The following is an 18,349-nucleotide window of genomic DNA, read 5'->3' on the forward strand; positions in this document are numbered from 1 at the left end:
CACCAATACATCATAGGTATTCTCTGATCCCATAGGGGAAAAAATGCCAGTTGAAAATCTATGTAGTATGCTCATTTGAGTACCAAAGTCTCTGAGGGCCACTGTTAAATTTTCAATGTGAGCATTTACACCTCAGAAATATCAAAAACTAATCAGGACTTGATTTTTTTTTTGTTTTGTAGATTGTCTAAAGAAAGTAAGGAAAAAGTATTAATGATGCATCTTAACTTAAAAAGTATCATGAATAATTTTTTAAATATTTTCCACTTCACCCCATCATCTACTCTGCCCCACCCTACATTCCATCCAAAGGACAATCTAGAGGCTGAAAATATTAAAAGACCTTTTGTATTATAAAAAACATAAAACCACTCTCTGGCATTCTACTACCTTTTCAATTATATGACTTTTTCCATAATTCCTAAGGAATCATGCTTTTGAATGTCAAACTCTAGAATTATATTAGCTAGGAGGTAAAGGATATAAAGATGGGCCATCTGTCCCAGACATTCAAAAGAAATTTTAAAAGTTAAGATGAGTATATGACTAAAATAAAGATAAACAATCTCAATTATTATGCTTCCAGTATAGCCTCATAAGATAGCTGTCAACATAAACTTTTTTTATGTGAAAGAGTATGGGGGGAAAATTATGGGGTACTTGGTGGTAAGAAAACAAAAACAAAACTAAAGGCTATTATTCAACATTTATCTAAAGTTATTTATCTATTTGTGATATTTATATGATGTTATTTATCAATTTATGAGGCAGCTAGGTGGCCCAATGGATAGAAGGTTGTGGCCTGGAATCAGGAAGATCTGAGTTCAAATTCAGCCTCAATAAGCTATACGAGCCTGTTTTAGTTTCTTCAAATGTAAAAAATGGAGATAAGACCTACCTCATAATGGGTTATTATGAAGATCAAATGAAATATTTCTAAAGTGCTTAGCACAATGCCTGATGTATAGTAGGTGCTATATAAATGCTTATTTTCTCCTTTCCTATAGTCTTTCACTAACATGATACTTCTACAAATATGCATTTAATATAGGTGGAATTTTTGTATAAAAGGCCTCTTCCTGGTATAAAGGGTTCGGATAAATTTGGAGCTCCACTTCTCATTATTTGGCTCATTGTCTCCACCAAGATAGAAAACAAAAACTTTAGTATCAGGCACTTCCCCAAGAACAGTCATCAGTTCCCTTTAAATGCACTCAGAATCACAAATCTTTAAAAACAGACTATTTTTTATTTATAAAATAAAGGACACAGAAAGGGCTTGGTTCTGAGTCCATAGAAAATCAAGGGACCATCCCCACCAAGTGGGCCATCATCACCCTGCAAGGAAGGTAGACAATTCTTATGCTATGCAGTACTATCCTGAGGGAAGTGCAAGAAGGTAAAGCCAAAATTTGTTGTCCCTCTCCCGCCATCTCCCCCCCCCCCCCCCCCCCCCCACCCCAGTACTCTATCAACCCTTCTGTCTCCTCTGTTGCTGCAATTCTCCCTTCCCAGCAAGGGTCATTGTTGTAGGGTCTTTTAAACTACTTTCCCAACTCGCAAATGCACTCAAGGGTTGAGTCTTAAGAGGGTAGTTGCTCCCTCAGCTTCTTGGGATAATCCATAGCTCATATGCCCCTACCAGTGTGCTTCCAATGAACAATCATGGCAGTAAACACAATTAGCTCTTAGCAAAGGTATTTACTAAGATGACATGGCAAGAATGCAAAAACATTCTCCCTATAAACCTGAGGAACATTCTCCCACAAAAATACATGAGAAAAGGTGTACAATGTACAATGATAAGTACATGATAATAAAGTACAATGATAATAAAATAATTGCTTAGATTAGGACCTGAAACCTTTTCCTTTCTCTTCGCAGAAGACTCAGGCTGGGTTCCTAGAACTGACTCTTCTCCACAATCCAAATCTTGATTGCCGAGGTCATGCTCTTTAAAGTTCGATAACTGTTTAAATTCACATCTGTCCATGACCTGTGTTTCTATGTCATGTGACCCTCCTGCCTCAGATTTATGGGGAGAATGCTTTTCTAATTTCTGTACTGTTCTTGTCAGGCCATTTTAGAAAATGCCTTTCCTAAGAGTTAATGTGTCTTTTAGCATGTGTACTGTGTCACCTCAGAGGTGTTTCATCTACTCATCTCAGGATGTGGTGTCTTCTTTTGACCTGAAATCTTTCCCAGCCTTTAACTTCTAGAAGGAGTACCTCTTGCTCTGTGGCTTCATGTCATGATATCTTGGGGGAAAGAAGGGGACAAGAAAGAAATTCTCTCTTCCCCAACCATAGAAATTTCATTCCACAACTGCTCTAAGCCTGCAATACCCTGAGTTCCTTAGGGCTTAATGATTTAGAACCCACAAAGGTACATACAGCTAATTTGTTTTCTCAGCCAATCAAAATGTTCCTTTCTAAATTCAGAATTGGTCATACTTCATAATATTTACACATTAAAACTTCATGGTGTAGTACTATTTTCTGTGATTACATCCATTGAGGTGGGGAGCAGGGGATTACATTACTCTTTCCTTACATCATGAACCATTTTGTATAGTGTTTATTTGGTAGTCTCTATAATCCATCTTATAATATATATATATGGATATGTTTGATTCTTAAAATTTTGTAATTGCTATATTTCTCTGAAATCTATACAAGCATATACTAATTTATTCATAACTACATTCATATATGGGGGCTTTTATTCCATGTTAGGATTTTTGTACATCGGGAGTTTGTTTTCTCCTCCCCTGTAGAATCTAAGTTAGCATTCATTTGTTGAATCTCAGGAGAAAAAATATCTATAAACAAACTTTATTAGAGGGACTTTAACACTCACTTGAGAGAATAATCTATGGCTATCCTCCTAACTGTGATAAGGCAATTTAGAGGTAGAAATCCCTGAGAATACTCATGCCTGTATCAACTACCTATTATGCTATAACTCTACGTAGCTTTGTTTCTTCCTTTTATTTTCACCCCTAAAACAGCTAAGAAGGTTTTCCCCAGCTCTCCAATTATCTCCATCTCCTAATTTACCTTCATAGGTAAATATAGACCCAAACAGTCCCATAGCATCTGGAACAATAGATAAGGTTCTTCACATTCCCTCCTTAGTCCACCCTCAAATAGGCTGGGAAGGTGGACATTATAATACTATGACTTTCACCCCCTTCAACCAAATACAATATTCAAAATATCTATCACTGTCTTAGAAAACCCAGAAAGGAAGGATTATCCCTAACAGGGATTTATTACTACCAGCACCCTCATGGAACTTTTCCTGTGCAAAAGGAGAAAGCTAAGAAGTCATATTGGGAGCTACTACACAACTACCCCAAACTGGACACAGATTTGGAGAGCTATATTACCCCTCATCCATCTCTAATCCTTCTGACCCATTCAGATGTTCTGAATATCCTTGAATAAATCTCATTGGAAAATGAAGTCTTGTACATGGGTTTTCTCCTTTCCCCTTCCCTAATGCCTTCTGAGTTGTCACATAATCATTCATTTAATCTTTAAATGGATAGGAGAAACTGATTAGCTCCTCATTTTAAAACTCTTCAAACACACATAAAGAACCTTGAAAGACAAAGTAGCTCCAATTCAGTCATAGGTACTCCTTGTCACTTTTGTTATTCTCAGCTTCCAGTGAGCATCTTGGGTAACTTCTTGCCCTTTATTCCCAGGCTTTGCTACTCCTCTTCCTTCAGCTCTCCTCTTTCTAATTCTACTCAAACAGGCCTTTAGTTTGTTTAGTCTATAGCATTTACCACCTCCTTCTTCCAGTGCTTTGACAGTGTGCTTCCCACTTGCATTAACCCATCTGTATGTAAGGTGGATTTTAGTGTATGTAAGGTAGACTTTAGAGTATGTAAGGTGGATTTTGTTATTCTTTTTTAAATAATAGTTCCCAGGATCATAGATGCAAGTACCCAGGATCTATGGCCATAATAATCATCTAGTTCCCAGGCTCATGGCTTGTCAACATCTCCACCACACCTAAGCATTATATTATAATCTTAATATGTGAACATTTGAGTTGAGCTGGTAAACAGCCTGTGCTCTGTGCTAAGTCACTGTGATATCGCTAAAGTTAATGTAAACTTATGAGGCTATTGCTGGCAAATTACCTTCTTTTTTACCCTTTAAAGGGTAAAAAGTATTACCCTAAAAAAGGATTTACCCTATAAATCAAGTGAACACTGGTCAGTAAGTAGAGAATAGGAATGCACAAGGGGAATGTGCATGTGTGCTTGCCTCAACCAGTCCCCATTGAGGCTTAGGGGGAAATTCACAAGCTGGAATGCTGTGCTTTCCTTGATCAGCCCCCATCAAGGCTTTGGGGGAATTTGTTAATGTGTGTTAGTCTCAACTGACCCCCATCGAGACTTAGGGGTCCCAAGAAGTTGAAAACTCCCATTCTCGCCTACCCCTGCAAGAAAGGGACGCTATAGGAGTTGTACTCCCATTATCAGCAACCCTCTCCTTGAGAAGATTAAAATAAAGTAAGTTTAATTAACCCCTTATTATATCTCCATTCTTGTCTTCCTGTCTGCCCAGATCGAGTGAACTTGCTAATGCTAGAAGCTCTCCTGTGTTACCTTCCACCCTACAGTTGGTGTAGTCAGTGTCTCCAGTGTGTACACCCATTTTACATCATCCAATCAAGTCTTTTGGGGGTACAGAAAGTCACTCTAGCTCTTTATTTGCCATTCTATCTCCCAACTTCCTCTGGGGCAATTGAGACATATTATTCAAATTACTCAAGGTGACTTTAGAGATCGTCCAAAAACAGAGGAGGGAAAAAAAAAAAGCTGGTGTTAGTAGTTCCCAGAGTCAATGGATGATCCCAGCACCTTTCCTGGGAGAAGGGCAATCGTTTCCTAAGAGCTAAGATTGGTACAATGTGGCTCAGTACTATAATTTAACCCTATGTTGTCATTATTGGAATGCAAATTTCAAAATAATTTCTTCACTAATTAATTTTTAAAAGAGGATACAAAAATGCTACTGATTCACCACCAGTGGGATGAATACTTCAAATTGTTCTTCCAACTATTGACATGGATTATTCATGTTAATATTACTCTTTTCCCCCACCAATAATTCCTTTTTTTTTTTTTTTTACCAATTCCATGCATTAAGAGAGCTGTCTGGGATTAAGAGTGGCCACAGAACAGAATTATGCTAACATATCCACAAAGAGACTGTGCCCATGACCTTATAGTTATCAAAACTATATTGTCATATAAGTTCTAAAATTAAAAAAAAAAACTAAAAAAGCAACTTATAATAAACTTGTTAAATAATGAAGACTCTTTTCTAGAATCTTGTTACATGAGGGTTGACCCATCCTGGACAAGCAATCAAGGCTGTGGGGTAAACTGTGCTTTTTTGTATGTGTAAAAGTGGTCTGGAACCCTGGGAGTTTGCCCAGCCTGGTTCATAGAAATTACCTTGGTCTTTAACTATAAAACTAATAAAAACCTATATTTTGTATAGTACTTCACATTTTACAAAATTCCTTTTACATACATTATATTTTCCTCAGAACAATCCTGTGAGGTAAACAGGACAGATATTATCAACTCCACTGCGGAAACAATGAAATTAAGGTTTTTATTCATTTTTTCCTGAACATATCCACCTCAAACTCAATATGTTCAAAATAGAAATTTTCCCCCAAACTCATCCTTCCTTGAAACCTCTCTGTTTCTATTTAGGACACAATCATCCTTCCAGCTACCCATGTTAACAACTTTAACCCCACCTATCCCCTATATCCTATAATTTACCAAAGTTTTCCATCTCCATAATATCTCTTACATTCATTTCCTCTCTAATTACCCGGTCTTCACCCTAGTTCAGATCCTTATCACCACTTGCCTGAACTCCTGCCATAGCCTCCTAATTGATCTACCTGCTTCTAATCTCTTTCCTCTTAAATCTTATTTTTTCCTAAAACACAGATCTATTTCATTTCCCTATTCAGAAATCTTCAGTGATTCCCTATTCCCTCTAGGGGAAAATCTTCAATTTGGCACTCAAAGACCAAAACATTAAGGCGTCTACCTACCTTATTTCAGTTTACTTCCCTTTATGCACACACTCCATTCCAATGAAACAGGTCCAATACATGTTCCTTTACTCAAAATTCTATCTCCCATTGTCATGCCTTTGCACAAATAGATCCCATTGTTTTGGGATACAGCCCCTCTTCACTATACCCCTTAACTGTATCTTCCTTCAACAACCAAGTTGTCATCACCTTCATTATTTTCCCAGATAGTAGTGCTCTTTTGTTCTTGAAATTACTTCGTATAATTTGAATACATTTTAGGTTTCTTTATATATGCCTATGGTGCATCCCCTAATTGAATGTAATCTCCTTGAGGATAGGGATTGTTGCAGAAGTTTTTGTCTGTATCTTCAGGACTGAGTAGTGCCTTGCATTTTCAGCAATAAATATCTGACAATATCACAGAATTCATAATCCAAAGATTCAGGATTTCCACCCTGATCTGCTGAAGTACACTTTTCCTACTTTTTTCCAGTGGCTACCCCAACATATTTGAATAATCCTGTCCACCAAGGATCAGACAGGCATTAGAAAAGGGATAGAGACAAGAGAGAGCAAAAAGAAAGAGAGTCAAAGACACAAATGTTTAAGGAAAGTTGGTTCCACCCTGTTCAAAGCCCATGATGTCAAAAGTAAGAGTAAGAAATCTTAACCTGGGAGCTGCCTCTCACATAACTAGTTACTTAAAAAATGCATCTTTTTGAAGTCTCTCCCCTCCTCTCATTTCATTAATCAACAAGTTGAATAGTAGCAATTTTAAAAGTAAGTTCAGTGCTCACTAAGTATAGGAAATAATAAAGATATGAGACTTTTCCCCCCATCCAGGGCATTCCTATGGACCTTCAATTCAGACTAGGAAAAAGAGGCTGTGCATTAAAAATGTTTTCCACTGTAAAAATAGATAGAATGTGAGTTGATCTATAGTGCCTGCTGACCTTACAGTGAGCAATGGAACAACTTTTCCTCAGGGTCAGTTATAAAATCCTATAAAAAATAGACTATTTAAAGTTATAACAGATTAATAATTTTTTAAAATACCAATAAGAATAAAAAGTTCTACCTACTAAAAGAATCCTTTCTTACCTTATACATTCCTCTGAGACCAGAGTGGAAACTGGGATCAGATTTAAAGGATGTATCTTGAGCAAAAAATAACCTTTCAATCAATACAAAAAGCACAAATTATTCTACTTTTCTTAGATTAGAAAGAAAGCAACATAGTAATCACAGTCTACTATTGAAACTAATATTTTTATTTTATACATAACCATCAAAATTCATAGCTAAGGTGGTATAAGGATTTCCTTTTTGAAATATTTTTCAGAAATGTATACCTCCATTATTAGAAGTTTACAATGGGATGGGAGATAGAAGGGTGGAGATAATCTTTTTTTTTAATCTTTTGCTACTCTGGTATTTAGAAAGATTTGACAAAATATATCTACCTTTGGGGAAGAGAGGAGAGCATTCCTTCAACGGATGTACAATTATCAACAATGCCAGAGCTCCTGTTTTCTGTTTTTCCTTCAAATTTCTCAATACCACAGCAATCTTTTGGGGAAATTATAAGATTAAGATCTCTATAGGGATATATTTTGTCAAATTCCATTTACAAGAGTTAACTCTTATCTTGTTTTTTATTCTATTTTGTAAAAATCCAGAGTTCTAGTGAATCATTTTTTCTAAGATATAAACTTCCTTGATTTTTATAAAGTTTATTATGAGAAAAAAACACACCATAAAATTATACTGATTTTCTTAGTATCATACTTTCAAAATTGTCCTCTATTTCTCTCCCATTTAAATACACTTATTTCTTTAACTCAGGTGAAAACCATACTGAAGCAATGAGGTGATACAGTGGTTAGAGATGTGGTACTTAATAGCTGTGTGTTACTTCATTTAAAGAAGAGGATTTCTTTTTGAAGGGGAAGGGTGGGAGTGGAGAGGACCTTGCAAAACATGGCCCATTATTTGAATGTGAACACTTTCATTTATTTGTGAAAAAATATGGTGAAATTTTCTAAAAGTACTTCAGTTTTAAATTTCATAAAAATAACAATGGTACCATAGTTCTCATACTGTGCCAATAATGGAGTTAGTGAAAATGTATAACTAAAACATCTTTTTTAGTGTGATAATTCTAAAAATAGAATGCAGCACATTTTACGTTAATCAGTACAAAATCCTTCAGTTTGACTTCTCTCTCTCTGCCCCCAGGTCTGTTTCATTTAGTTGACCTATTTTAGTAATTCCAAGTCTTCTTATAATTGGAAAATTATCCTATTTCTCACTTCCTTTAAATGAACTACCTTCGTGGAAGATTTTTGCAAACCATACACATGGTGATACAACATAATCCTTCCTATATAAAGGTCTGAGATACAGAATTAGCCCTACAATACAGAATGATCTACTCTATCAGATGTTTCCTTTATGTCCCTTTGTTTCAGGAGATACAATTAGGTAAAATATATAGGCAAACCCCTATCCTAATGAATTGCTACAATAAGGTGTTTATCCTACACAAGGATTAAATCAAGGCATCTTTCAGTACCTCTCAATTTTTAGAGTTCAGGGAATACAGCTGACAGATATCACGCGACAAAATGATTTTGTCTTTTTTAACCCTAAAAATCAACACTAAGAATGAGCATTGCTAAAGTACCTGCCATTGTACCATAGCCAGTTGCTATAGGGGTTATTCTTATTTTTTGATCACCAATAACTGCTTTCAGATGGCACCAGCATCTAGGAAAGCTTAGCACTAGAGAAATAACGTAAGATGAGCTACAGTTATTGGCAGAATATTGTTCAAACCTTAGACGTGGAACTAAGCTTTCAGTCATGCTGAATCCTTCTTTAGCAGAGGAAAAACATGTAAAACCTAACATAATTGGCAATCCTCATGGTACTGGAGTCTGCTTTAATTTGAAGTCATAATATTGATCATTGATAAATCAGAAACAGCAAGGTTTCATAGCATAAAATGACCTTGATGCTGCTCCCTGCTCTATTTTTGCTTCATTGAAGTGTGGAGGTTTCTTCTGCTTCTCAAAAAGGAGCACAAAATTTGTTGGGTTCTACCAAGTTAGGCATCAAATACAATACCAGATCGTTTGCATTCAGAGCAGTTCATCACTGACAGGTTGGCAACCCCAAAAGCTCTGCAGCTTTAGAAACATTTCTTATAATTTTCTATTGTTAAGTAAAAAATAAATGGTACCTTTTTAAAAAACAAAATCTTAGGTCATGACAATTAATGACATTCTCCATTACTAGTTTTCCAATTTGTTCATTTTCTCAAATTCGGATTTTATGCTATCAACTTTTTACCAAGCATTCTTAGTTTGGGTTTATCTGGCCCCAGACATTTACTAGTTGTGTAAGCCTGGGCAACTCATTCTCTGCTAACTTCAAGTGGCATCTATAAAATAGGGATGATAACAGCATCTACACTCTAGGCCTGTGTGTGTGTACACGTGTGTGTTCAGAGAACAAAACTAGATAATATTTATAAAAAACTTTGCAGACCTTAAAAAGATACATAAATGCAATAAGAAGATGCTCTAGATCTGCACTTTGCAAATGCCAAACCTTAACCCCCATTGCCCATTACACACAAGTGCCTGAAGCAAAAGCATCTTTCGATGGAAGACTCTCGACGTTTTGTACTAGGGTAAAATGCCCAAAATGTAGCAGCAAAAAGCGCCCTTTCTTTGCTTTGGAAGGGACCTCAGAGGCCACGCGGGGCACACCGCTACCTCCCTCCCCCGCTCTGCCCCGCCTTGTTTTACACAAGAGGACTGGGCTCCACCGAAGTTAAATGACTCAGGTTCTCAGGCCGCATTTGAACCTGCAGCCCCTGCCCCACTCGGTGGCGCTCGGCCCGTTTCACGGCCGGGCGCAGTGAAGATGGGGGGAGAGCCTCGAACGCCGCCGAGGGCCGGGCGAGGCTGGGCTCCGCGGGGTGACGGGGGCGGGCGAGCGCCGCCTGGGCCGTCACCTTTGCAGGAGCGGCTCCTCATCCTCCCGCTCGCTCTCGGTCACCAACCCCTCCACCACCGTCTCGTCACTGTTCCAGTCTAACTCCTGAGCCGATTCTTCCTCCATGCCAGCCCCAGCAATCCCGCCCTTTTGCCTTATTCCCCTCCCCCACCTCAGGCCGCTCAAAGATCGACTATCCCGAGGACAGCCATGAGATTCACAGAGGAACAGGGCTCCAGGGGATGTAGCTGGGGCTGGGAGGAGGGAAGAGGGCTTGGTGAGGCGCGCGTGCGCGTGGGCCCCAGCCTAGGACGCGGGGGCGAGGAACCGAGACAGAGCGCAGCGCCCGCTCCTCGGCTTCCTCCAAAAAGGCGGGGGCGGGACGAGGCAGCGCGTGCACGCCCTTAGGCCCCTCACGAGGAGGAGTGGGTTGGCTGGGAAGAGGCAGGAGCAAGCGCCCGCGACAGCGAGCGCTCATGACTCGTTTCCCTACCAAGGCGAGGGTGGGGCCGGGAAAAGGCGGTGCTCGCTCCTCGGCCTCCCTGGAACCCGGTGGGAGTGCGGAGGAGCACGTGGGAAGACTTCGGGATCGAAAGTACTTTCTAGAGTAGAAACCAGCGACTCCTCTGAGATCCGGAAGTGACGCAGCGGCCCCAGGAGTGGGAGGGGGCGGGGCAGTCAGAATTCTGGGCCACATTCCTGAGCCTTCCTCGTGCCTGGGCGCGCCCACGGAGGCTGCGAGGGGTTCTGTGGCCTTGCAGGCGCCGCGTGCTGATCACTTAAGAGACAGAAATTCTTGGGGCTTAGTGAAGGGGGGTGAGAAGCAGCATGATAGACCGTGGCCTTCGAGTGCTTGAAGGGCAGCCATGCGAATATGGCTGGACAAGAAGAGAGCAATGAGTCAGGCATCGCCCCGAGTCAGGTTTAGATTTGCTGTAACTCAACTAAAAGTGGAATGGGGCCCCCGCCTCTTCCTGTACCCCCTTCTCTGTTCCGGTGGAGGTCTTTTGGTGCCTACTCTGTGCCAGGTACTGTGCTAAGGCTAGGGAGGCAAAAAGAGGTAAAAGGCCTGACCTCAAGGGACTTAGAGTTGAATTGGGGAGATGACCAGCAAACATGTATACAGAGTAGCTATATACAGGGTAAATAAGAGGTAATTAACAGAGGGAAAGCACTGGACTTGAGAGGGGCTGGGGAAGGCCTCTTGTAGAAGGGGGGCTTTTAGTTGGGGCTTCCATGGAGGTCAGTAGCAGCAGGCAGAGGGGACAGCCAGAAGGAATGCCTGGATCTGAGGGGTCCTGGAACATTCAAGAGGCCCGTGGCACAGAAGGGAAGCGGTGCTGTGGCACGGTACTTGGTGGAGGTGTCAAAATAGAATGGTCTGATTTCCTTCCAGCTCAGCCTAGGATTCTGTGAAATCACCTTTGCTTCTCCCTTGGGCAGTACGTCTAGTCCCCTTCAGGCCTGTGATTCTGTTGGTCTATGAAAACATCAGCAGAAGCTGTTTGAACAACCTAGTAGAGGCTCTCAACTAAGCTTTAGAAAAGTGTAGTTTCATTTGTACATGTTCATTTACAGAAATGCTCCAAATATTCCCAAAGTTTAGCTTTGTTGTCTTAAATTTTAAGTAGTGGTGAAATTCAATAGGGAAGGAGGTGGGCCTTGCTCAGAGTCAGATTTAGGTTTGATGTAAGGAAAAAAGTTTCTTGACAAAATTGGAATGAGGAGATAATGGATCCTCACTTCTTTCCTCCCCCTCCCTAACTTTGATGGAGGTCTTCTGGAAGAGGCCAGATAAACAAGCATAGGCTCCAGACTAAAGTGTAGAAAGTGAACATACATGAGAGGTAGGGAGGATTGTGAGCTGAAAAACTGAAAGGTCACGAAGTGAACATAAGTGAGGATGAGGGAGAAGTTGTGATTAGAGAAGCAAATTTCAGATTTCAAGTTGTGTAATTTTTAGTGATAGTACTATCTAAGGTGTGATCATCCCTGTGGATAGCAGAAGTAAAGGAAAATGTGGAGCATAGGAGTTGAGTTTAAGAATTAAAGAAACAAGTGAGTTAGGTCATGAGCATGAGAATTGAATCATTGGCAGTAGTTCAGGAGGAGAAGTTATTGTTAGGCCAGGAGCTAAAATGCATGAACAAGGTAAAATGCCCAGGAGTTTTAGATGGGAGCTACAAGAACCGGGAAAAGGTGCTCAGAGATTGAGTGATGGTGGCAGGCCTAGAACTGGGGACTGTAGGAAACAAGGAAGATACAAACTCCTCCTCTTTCTTTGAATCAAGGAGGATGAGAAGAGTGGCTAGCAATGGAAAGGGTGGTAAGGGATGGGGTATCTTTAGGGAAAGCTATGCTTCAAAAAGCAGCAGGAGAAAGAAGGAATGTCAGAGGAAGAGACCAAAACAAAATTTCAGAGGAAACAGTGGAAAAGGTGGTCAGAGAAGAGTAAGGAGTGAAAAAATATAAAGCTCAGATGGATTGAGATAAGATTAAGGCAGGGGGATCAGAGGAAAGAGATTTTCATCTAGAGCAGCAAAAGTTTAGAATAATAGTGATCAGGAAAGCAGGAGGTCAAGAATTAAAATCATAGATTTTTGAGCTAAAGGAACTTAAGGAGTTTTGAGTCTGATCTTGTTTTTACAGATCAGAGAACTACATCACAGAAATACTAAGTGATTTGCACAGGATCACAAACCATAGTGTTTCTGGGAAATAAGATATACAGGCACCGGGGCATAGAGATCCACTGTGCCCTACTGGAAAGTTGGAGGTGGGGTGGAGGAAGATATAGGAGAGAGCAGATTGGAGGAGGGAATATTCAGTGGGATCACTGTTTTGGGGGTGGTGGGTAGAGGAAAAAATGGTGAAAAAAAACTGTAACTCAAAATCTTGTGGAAATGAATGATGTAAACCAAAAATAAACATAAAATTTAATACAAAGCATAATGTTTGAGGCAGGATTTGAACTCAGGTCTTCCTGACTCAGCATCTAGTGCCCTAGTTATTAAGTGTATGGGAAAGATACAATGTGGTTTCTCAGAGACTGTTTGTTATAGTAAGTATGGTCCTTAGGCCTAGGTTTCTGTTTTTTTTTTAGATAGAAATTATGTGATTTTGAAACTTTAAGAATCTTTCTATATAGCTGCCCTATTCTAGTCAGCCCCCCCCACCCCGCCTTCACTCAGCTTGCTATAAAGGAGTTGTTTTGTTTTGTTTTAGAAACTGCAAGAATTGCTGAACAAGACTACTGATAAGAGGGAGACAGGCAGTAACCTTGGGAAGGAGCTTAGACCCTGGTTCCCAGACTAAAACTCATAGATAATACCAAAAATAATGAAAAATGGAAGGAGCTGGCAGCAGCAGGTGGATTTGACCAATCAAGGAATAGACAGTGGCCTTGAGACCCTCAAGTCCAGATAAGAATGTATCAAGGGTAGACTGAAAAGGGGTCCAGTATTCTAAGGTTGTTACTGCACCTGCGTAATGAACCTCATGTATTATATATAATATCCAACAAGATTAGAGCCTCATTAGTAATAATTATGTTAATGTTTGTAACCCTTGCTTATTTAACCCAGCTTTAGCTTCTGTATGGTGGCCTCCTCTCTCTCAGTGCTGTCCCAGAGACTGGACCGCCCACTTCTCAAAAGATTCTAATAAATCTTTCTACCTTCACTTTGAGAGGTCTCCGAATAGTCAATTTGGGTTAGGGTCTCCATACCCCACACATTAAGCTATACTGCTTTTTAATTGGGGGAACTTGGCTAGCCACAAGAGAGGGAATAGCACAAAATAGACAAAAGGTAGTAGAGTAAATAAACCTCAAAATTTTAGGTATTTTCCAGTACCGTGATTGAAGAGTGGCTTTTCTCTGAAGGTGGGGCTGAGCTGAACTCAGACCTTCTTGGATGGCATAACACAGTTACTTTTCTCAGCAAGTTTTTTAGTCAGTCTTTTGGGTGATTTTTTTCTGTATGACCTCATCAACATTTTTATAATTGAAATTGATAGAAAATAGTATTTTCTTTATAGAAATTTACTTTGTAGGCAGCTATGCTAAAACATATCTTATGAATGATAAACATAAAAATAGTATATATACATCCTGAATTCTTTTATTTTCTATACCCTCTCTTCCCAACCTTTTTAATATTTTTAATGCCAAAATGCAGAAAATGGAGGGCTTTTTTCCCTTAAAGTGATAGGAGGCATATAATTATAAGAAGGTTAGGAAAGGGAATAAGAATGATGGAATGAAAACACTGGAGAATCTTTCCAGCATTGAATAATGGATTTAAGCCAAATTGTGATTCTACACTTAAAAAAATATTATCCCACAGAATTTTAACCACCCTTTCCTGCATAGTCACTAAATAGATCGATTGATTGATTGATGCATCCTTGCCAGGAGATTAGTCAGTGAGACTCAGTGTTCCAAAGAAAAGCTGTTCATTGCACAAGGTGTGACTATTAAAGTATTCTCTTTTAGACAGGTTGAATTTGAGATCAAAAAACTTTTATTAAGTGCCTACCACATATCAGGGATTGTACTAGGAGCTGGGGATACAAAGGTAGAAGATGAAATAATACATGTTCTTAAGGAACTTATATTCAATCAGGAGAAACAACATGTACTCATTTGCCCAGGCTGCCAACTGGTAGTTTAATGAAATACAGAGGTGACAGGAAGTGTATTCAGTTTGTGGGATACTGAGTTAGGTCCACCTGTGTCACCAAGCCCCTGTTGTGACCCAGACATGGAACCATCCATGGACTAATCTTCTTGATATTATGATGAAAGAGGGTAGTGATTCCTTTTACCTAGCCCCATACCAACTAATCTTTACAAAGCTACTTATAACTTACCTGTACCTGGCCCTCAAAATCAAACTAGCTTTTATTTCCACACAGCAATGTGGAATCCAAGTTTTGAGGAACTCAAGCCACTGCAAATTCACTTCCTGGCCACTGAGAATGAGTGTGCCTGAAATGCTGTGTGTCTCCCTTCTGGTAGTAGTTGGAGCTGGGATTCAGCCCATGAGTTAAAAATTACAGAAGCATGTTAAAAGTATTGAGTCTTTTTTTTAATGGGGGAAGGGCAGAGCATTTGGGGTTAAGTGACGTGCTGTACTGTAATTGCCAAGGAAAGGCAACTTCCCAAGGTTCAAAATACCAGCATAGGTGCTCTCCATTTTATTCAGTGACCAACCAAGAACAGAGAAGATCAAAACATGACATCATTCCAAAATACAGCATTTACTAAGTGTGATTAAATAATCTCCAAGGACTACCCCACCCCAGGACCTTCCAATCATTCAATCAATTACAAAGTCCTTGGTCTAAATACTTCTCCACCCCTAGGCTATACCTTTATTTGTCAATCACAGAGCACAAAAGGTCAAAAGTTCCCCACCCCTGGATCACAATTGAATCTACCCCAGAGTTACATCAAGTTTAAACACAGCACTTAATACCCAAATGGAGGTCTTTTCTTCATCTTGACACGAGGCAAGTTCTCAGCAATCTTAGTTCCTGGGGAGACAAGGCTTAGCAAGGCCACAAGATACATTGCCAGTCCCTCCATTAATTCATCCTCTGTCTGTAGAACAGTCCTAGAACCCCTGAAAACATTAGCAAAACCCTCTCCTAGGATTTCTGTAAACATACAACAAGAAAATCCTTCTTCAGGGCTTCTGAACCAACAGAAAGGTTCCCAGACCCCTGCAACAACAGCACTGTCCTTCACCAGTGGACAGTATTCACTCTGTCTGCAGGACAGTCTCCAGACCCCTGCAACAACAGCACTGTCCTTCACCAGTGGACAGTATCCACTCTCTGTCTGCAGGACAGTCTCAGGGCTTCTTAACCAAAAGCCGGGTTCCAGGACTTCTTCAACAACAGGACTGTCTTTCACCAGTGGACAAATCTGGCAAAACAACATCAAAACAGACAGACAAAGTACCAGCAAAACAGCCATGTCTCCTCAGTCCTTGGCAGCTCAGGGGGCAGGTCTCAAAAGTCCAGGGCAATTCAAAGCGGCCACCAGCAATTCTCTTAGTCTCTCTCCCTGCCTCCACGTGGGTGCTGCTTCCAAAAAAGGTCTTCCGCCTCTCTCTTGTCTCTCCAAATCTACGTCACCAGCTCCTCCCAGTTCAGGACTTTCTTTTCACATCAACAAGTCCATCCCACAGGTGGGATTAACAAGCTCTGGGTTTTAACACAATCAATTTGAAAACCAAGCCCAACACAGGGGAATCTCCACATTCCATTACTATCACATGTGCCCATGGTCACATGTCTAGTAAGTGTTAAGTGTCTGAGGCCAGATTTGAACTCAGGTCCTCCTAACTCCAGGGTTGGTGCTCTGTTCATCGCACGACCTAGCCACCCCAAAGGTATTGAATCTTAATATGACATTTTCCTTCTCCCTTTCTTGCCCAGTACAGCTGAGAATTTGTTGTCTGGTGGCATATAATCCAATATGCCATTCTGTAGGACTCAAAACTGTTGTTGGAAGAATTATCTGGAGAAAACATATGCCATAGGCAATCATAACCTCACATCAGACCTAAGCCAAAACTTCCTTCACAGGACCAGCAGTCTAACAGGATATTTTTTCACACTGTTGAGACAGAGAAGTTAGCACTGCATAGGCTATATGATGAACCAAGTGTAATTATACATGGCATACTGGAAAGAATGCTGTATTTGAAGTCAGAGACCTAAATTCAAATCCTGGTTGTATTTCACTGTAACTCTGCAGAAACAGAGAACACAAGGAAGATCTTTTATATACAGCTTTCTCTTGACTAGTTCTCTGAAACACATGCATTATATCTCTTTTGCTTCAGCTTATTTTAGTTTAAATTGAATTTTTAGGTTTTCTTCCATTGAAGCTAATGAGAGCAGATGAAAAGGCATTTTATAAGAGGAGTAAAAGCAAATTGTCAGGACTCTAATGAGAAATGTGGAGGGCTGCAGGAACTCTATGCACAACAGTGCTTAGAATTCAAGTAATTTAAAGAACTCCTGAGAAATTCAAGTTTTTATCTTTTCTTAGCCATTGTAGAACAGAGGGCATATTTCACTGTAACTCTACAGAAACAGTGAGCACATTGAAGATCTTTTCTATACAGCTTTCTCTTGTCTAGTTCTCTCAAAAGCATGCATTACATTTCTTTTTCTTTGGCTTCTTTTAGTTTAAATTTAACATTTAGGTTTCCTTCCATTGAAGCCAATGTGAGCAGATAGATGAAAACGCATTTTGTAAAAGGAATAAAAGTAAATGGTCAGCACTCTGATGGGAAATACAGAGGGCTGAAGGAATTCTATTCACAACAGTACTTAGAATTCAAGTAATTTAAAGAACTGAGAAATTCACATTTTCTTCTTTTCTTAAATATTGTAGAGCATATTGAGTATACAGGGTATATTTCACTGAAACTCTGCAGAAACAATGAGCACATTGAAGATCTTTTCTATACAGCTTTTCTTGACTAGTTCTCTCAAACGCATGTATAACATCCCTTGTGCTTTGGCTTGTTTTTGTTTAAATTGAATATTTAGTTTTTCTTCCTTTGAAGCCAATGAGAGCAGATGAAAACACATTTTGTAATAGGAGTAAAAGCAAATGGTCAACACTGTGAGAAATGTAGAGGCCTGCAGGAACTCTATGCACAACAGTGCTTAGAATTCAAGAAATTAAAAACTCCTGAGAAATTCACGTTTCCATCTCTTCTTAGATAGCCATTGTATAGTATACTGAGTATACAGGGCAGATTTCACTGTAACTATGCAGAAAAAGAGAGCAAATTGTGAAGATCTTTTCTATATAGCATTTTCTTGGCTAGTTCTCTGAAATGCACGCATTACATGTCTTACGCTTTGACTTATTTTAGTTTAAATTGAGTATTTAAGTTTTCTGCCATTGAAGCCAATGGGAACAGATGAAAACGCACTTTGTAAAAGGAAAAAAAGCAAATGGTCAGGACTCTAATGAGAAATGTGGAGGGCTGCGAGAACTGTTTGCACAACAGTGCTTAGAATTCAAGTAGTTCAAAGAACTCCTAAGAAATTTGCATTTTCATCTTTGCTTAGATAGCCATTGTAGGACATACTGAGTATACAGGGAATATTTCACAGTAACACTACAGAAAGAATTAGGAATTAGTACATGGAAGATATATATAGATATAGATAGATAGATAGATAGATAGATAGATAGATAGATAGATAGATAGATAGATAGATA

At 39.6% G+C, this 18,349-nt stretch overlaps 1 protein-coding gene across 1 annotated transcript in view; it reads right to left on the bottom strand.

Annotated features, from left to right (window-relative positions):
- Positions 1-10,218, bottom strand: part of ANKRD31 (ankyrin repeat domain 31) — a 149,230-nt gene extending 139,012 nt beyond the window's left edge. The window contains exon 1 of the mRNA XM_069085448.1: positions 10,112-10,218. Coding sequence (XP_068941549.1) covers positions 10,112-10,218 — 107 coding nt within the window. The remainder of the gene's footprint in view (positions 1-10,111) is intronic.
- Between the last annotated feature and the right edge of the window lie 8,131 nt (positions 10,219-18,349).

Source organism: Petaurus breviceps, unplaced genomic scaffold, assembly GCF_028583685.1.
Source record: "Petaurus breviceps papuanus isolate PSGF00001 unplaced genomic scaffold, PetGlider_PUasm1.0 175, whole genome shotgun sequence".
Lineage (NCBI taxonomy): Eukaryota > Metazoa > Chordata > Mammalia > Diprotodontia > Petauridae > Petaurus > Petaurus breviceps.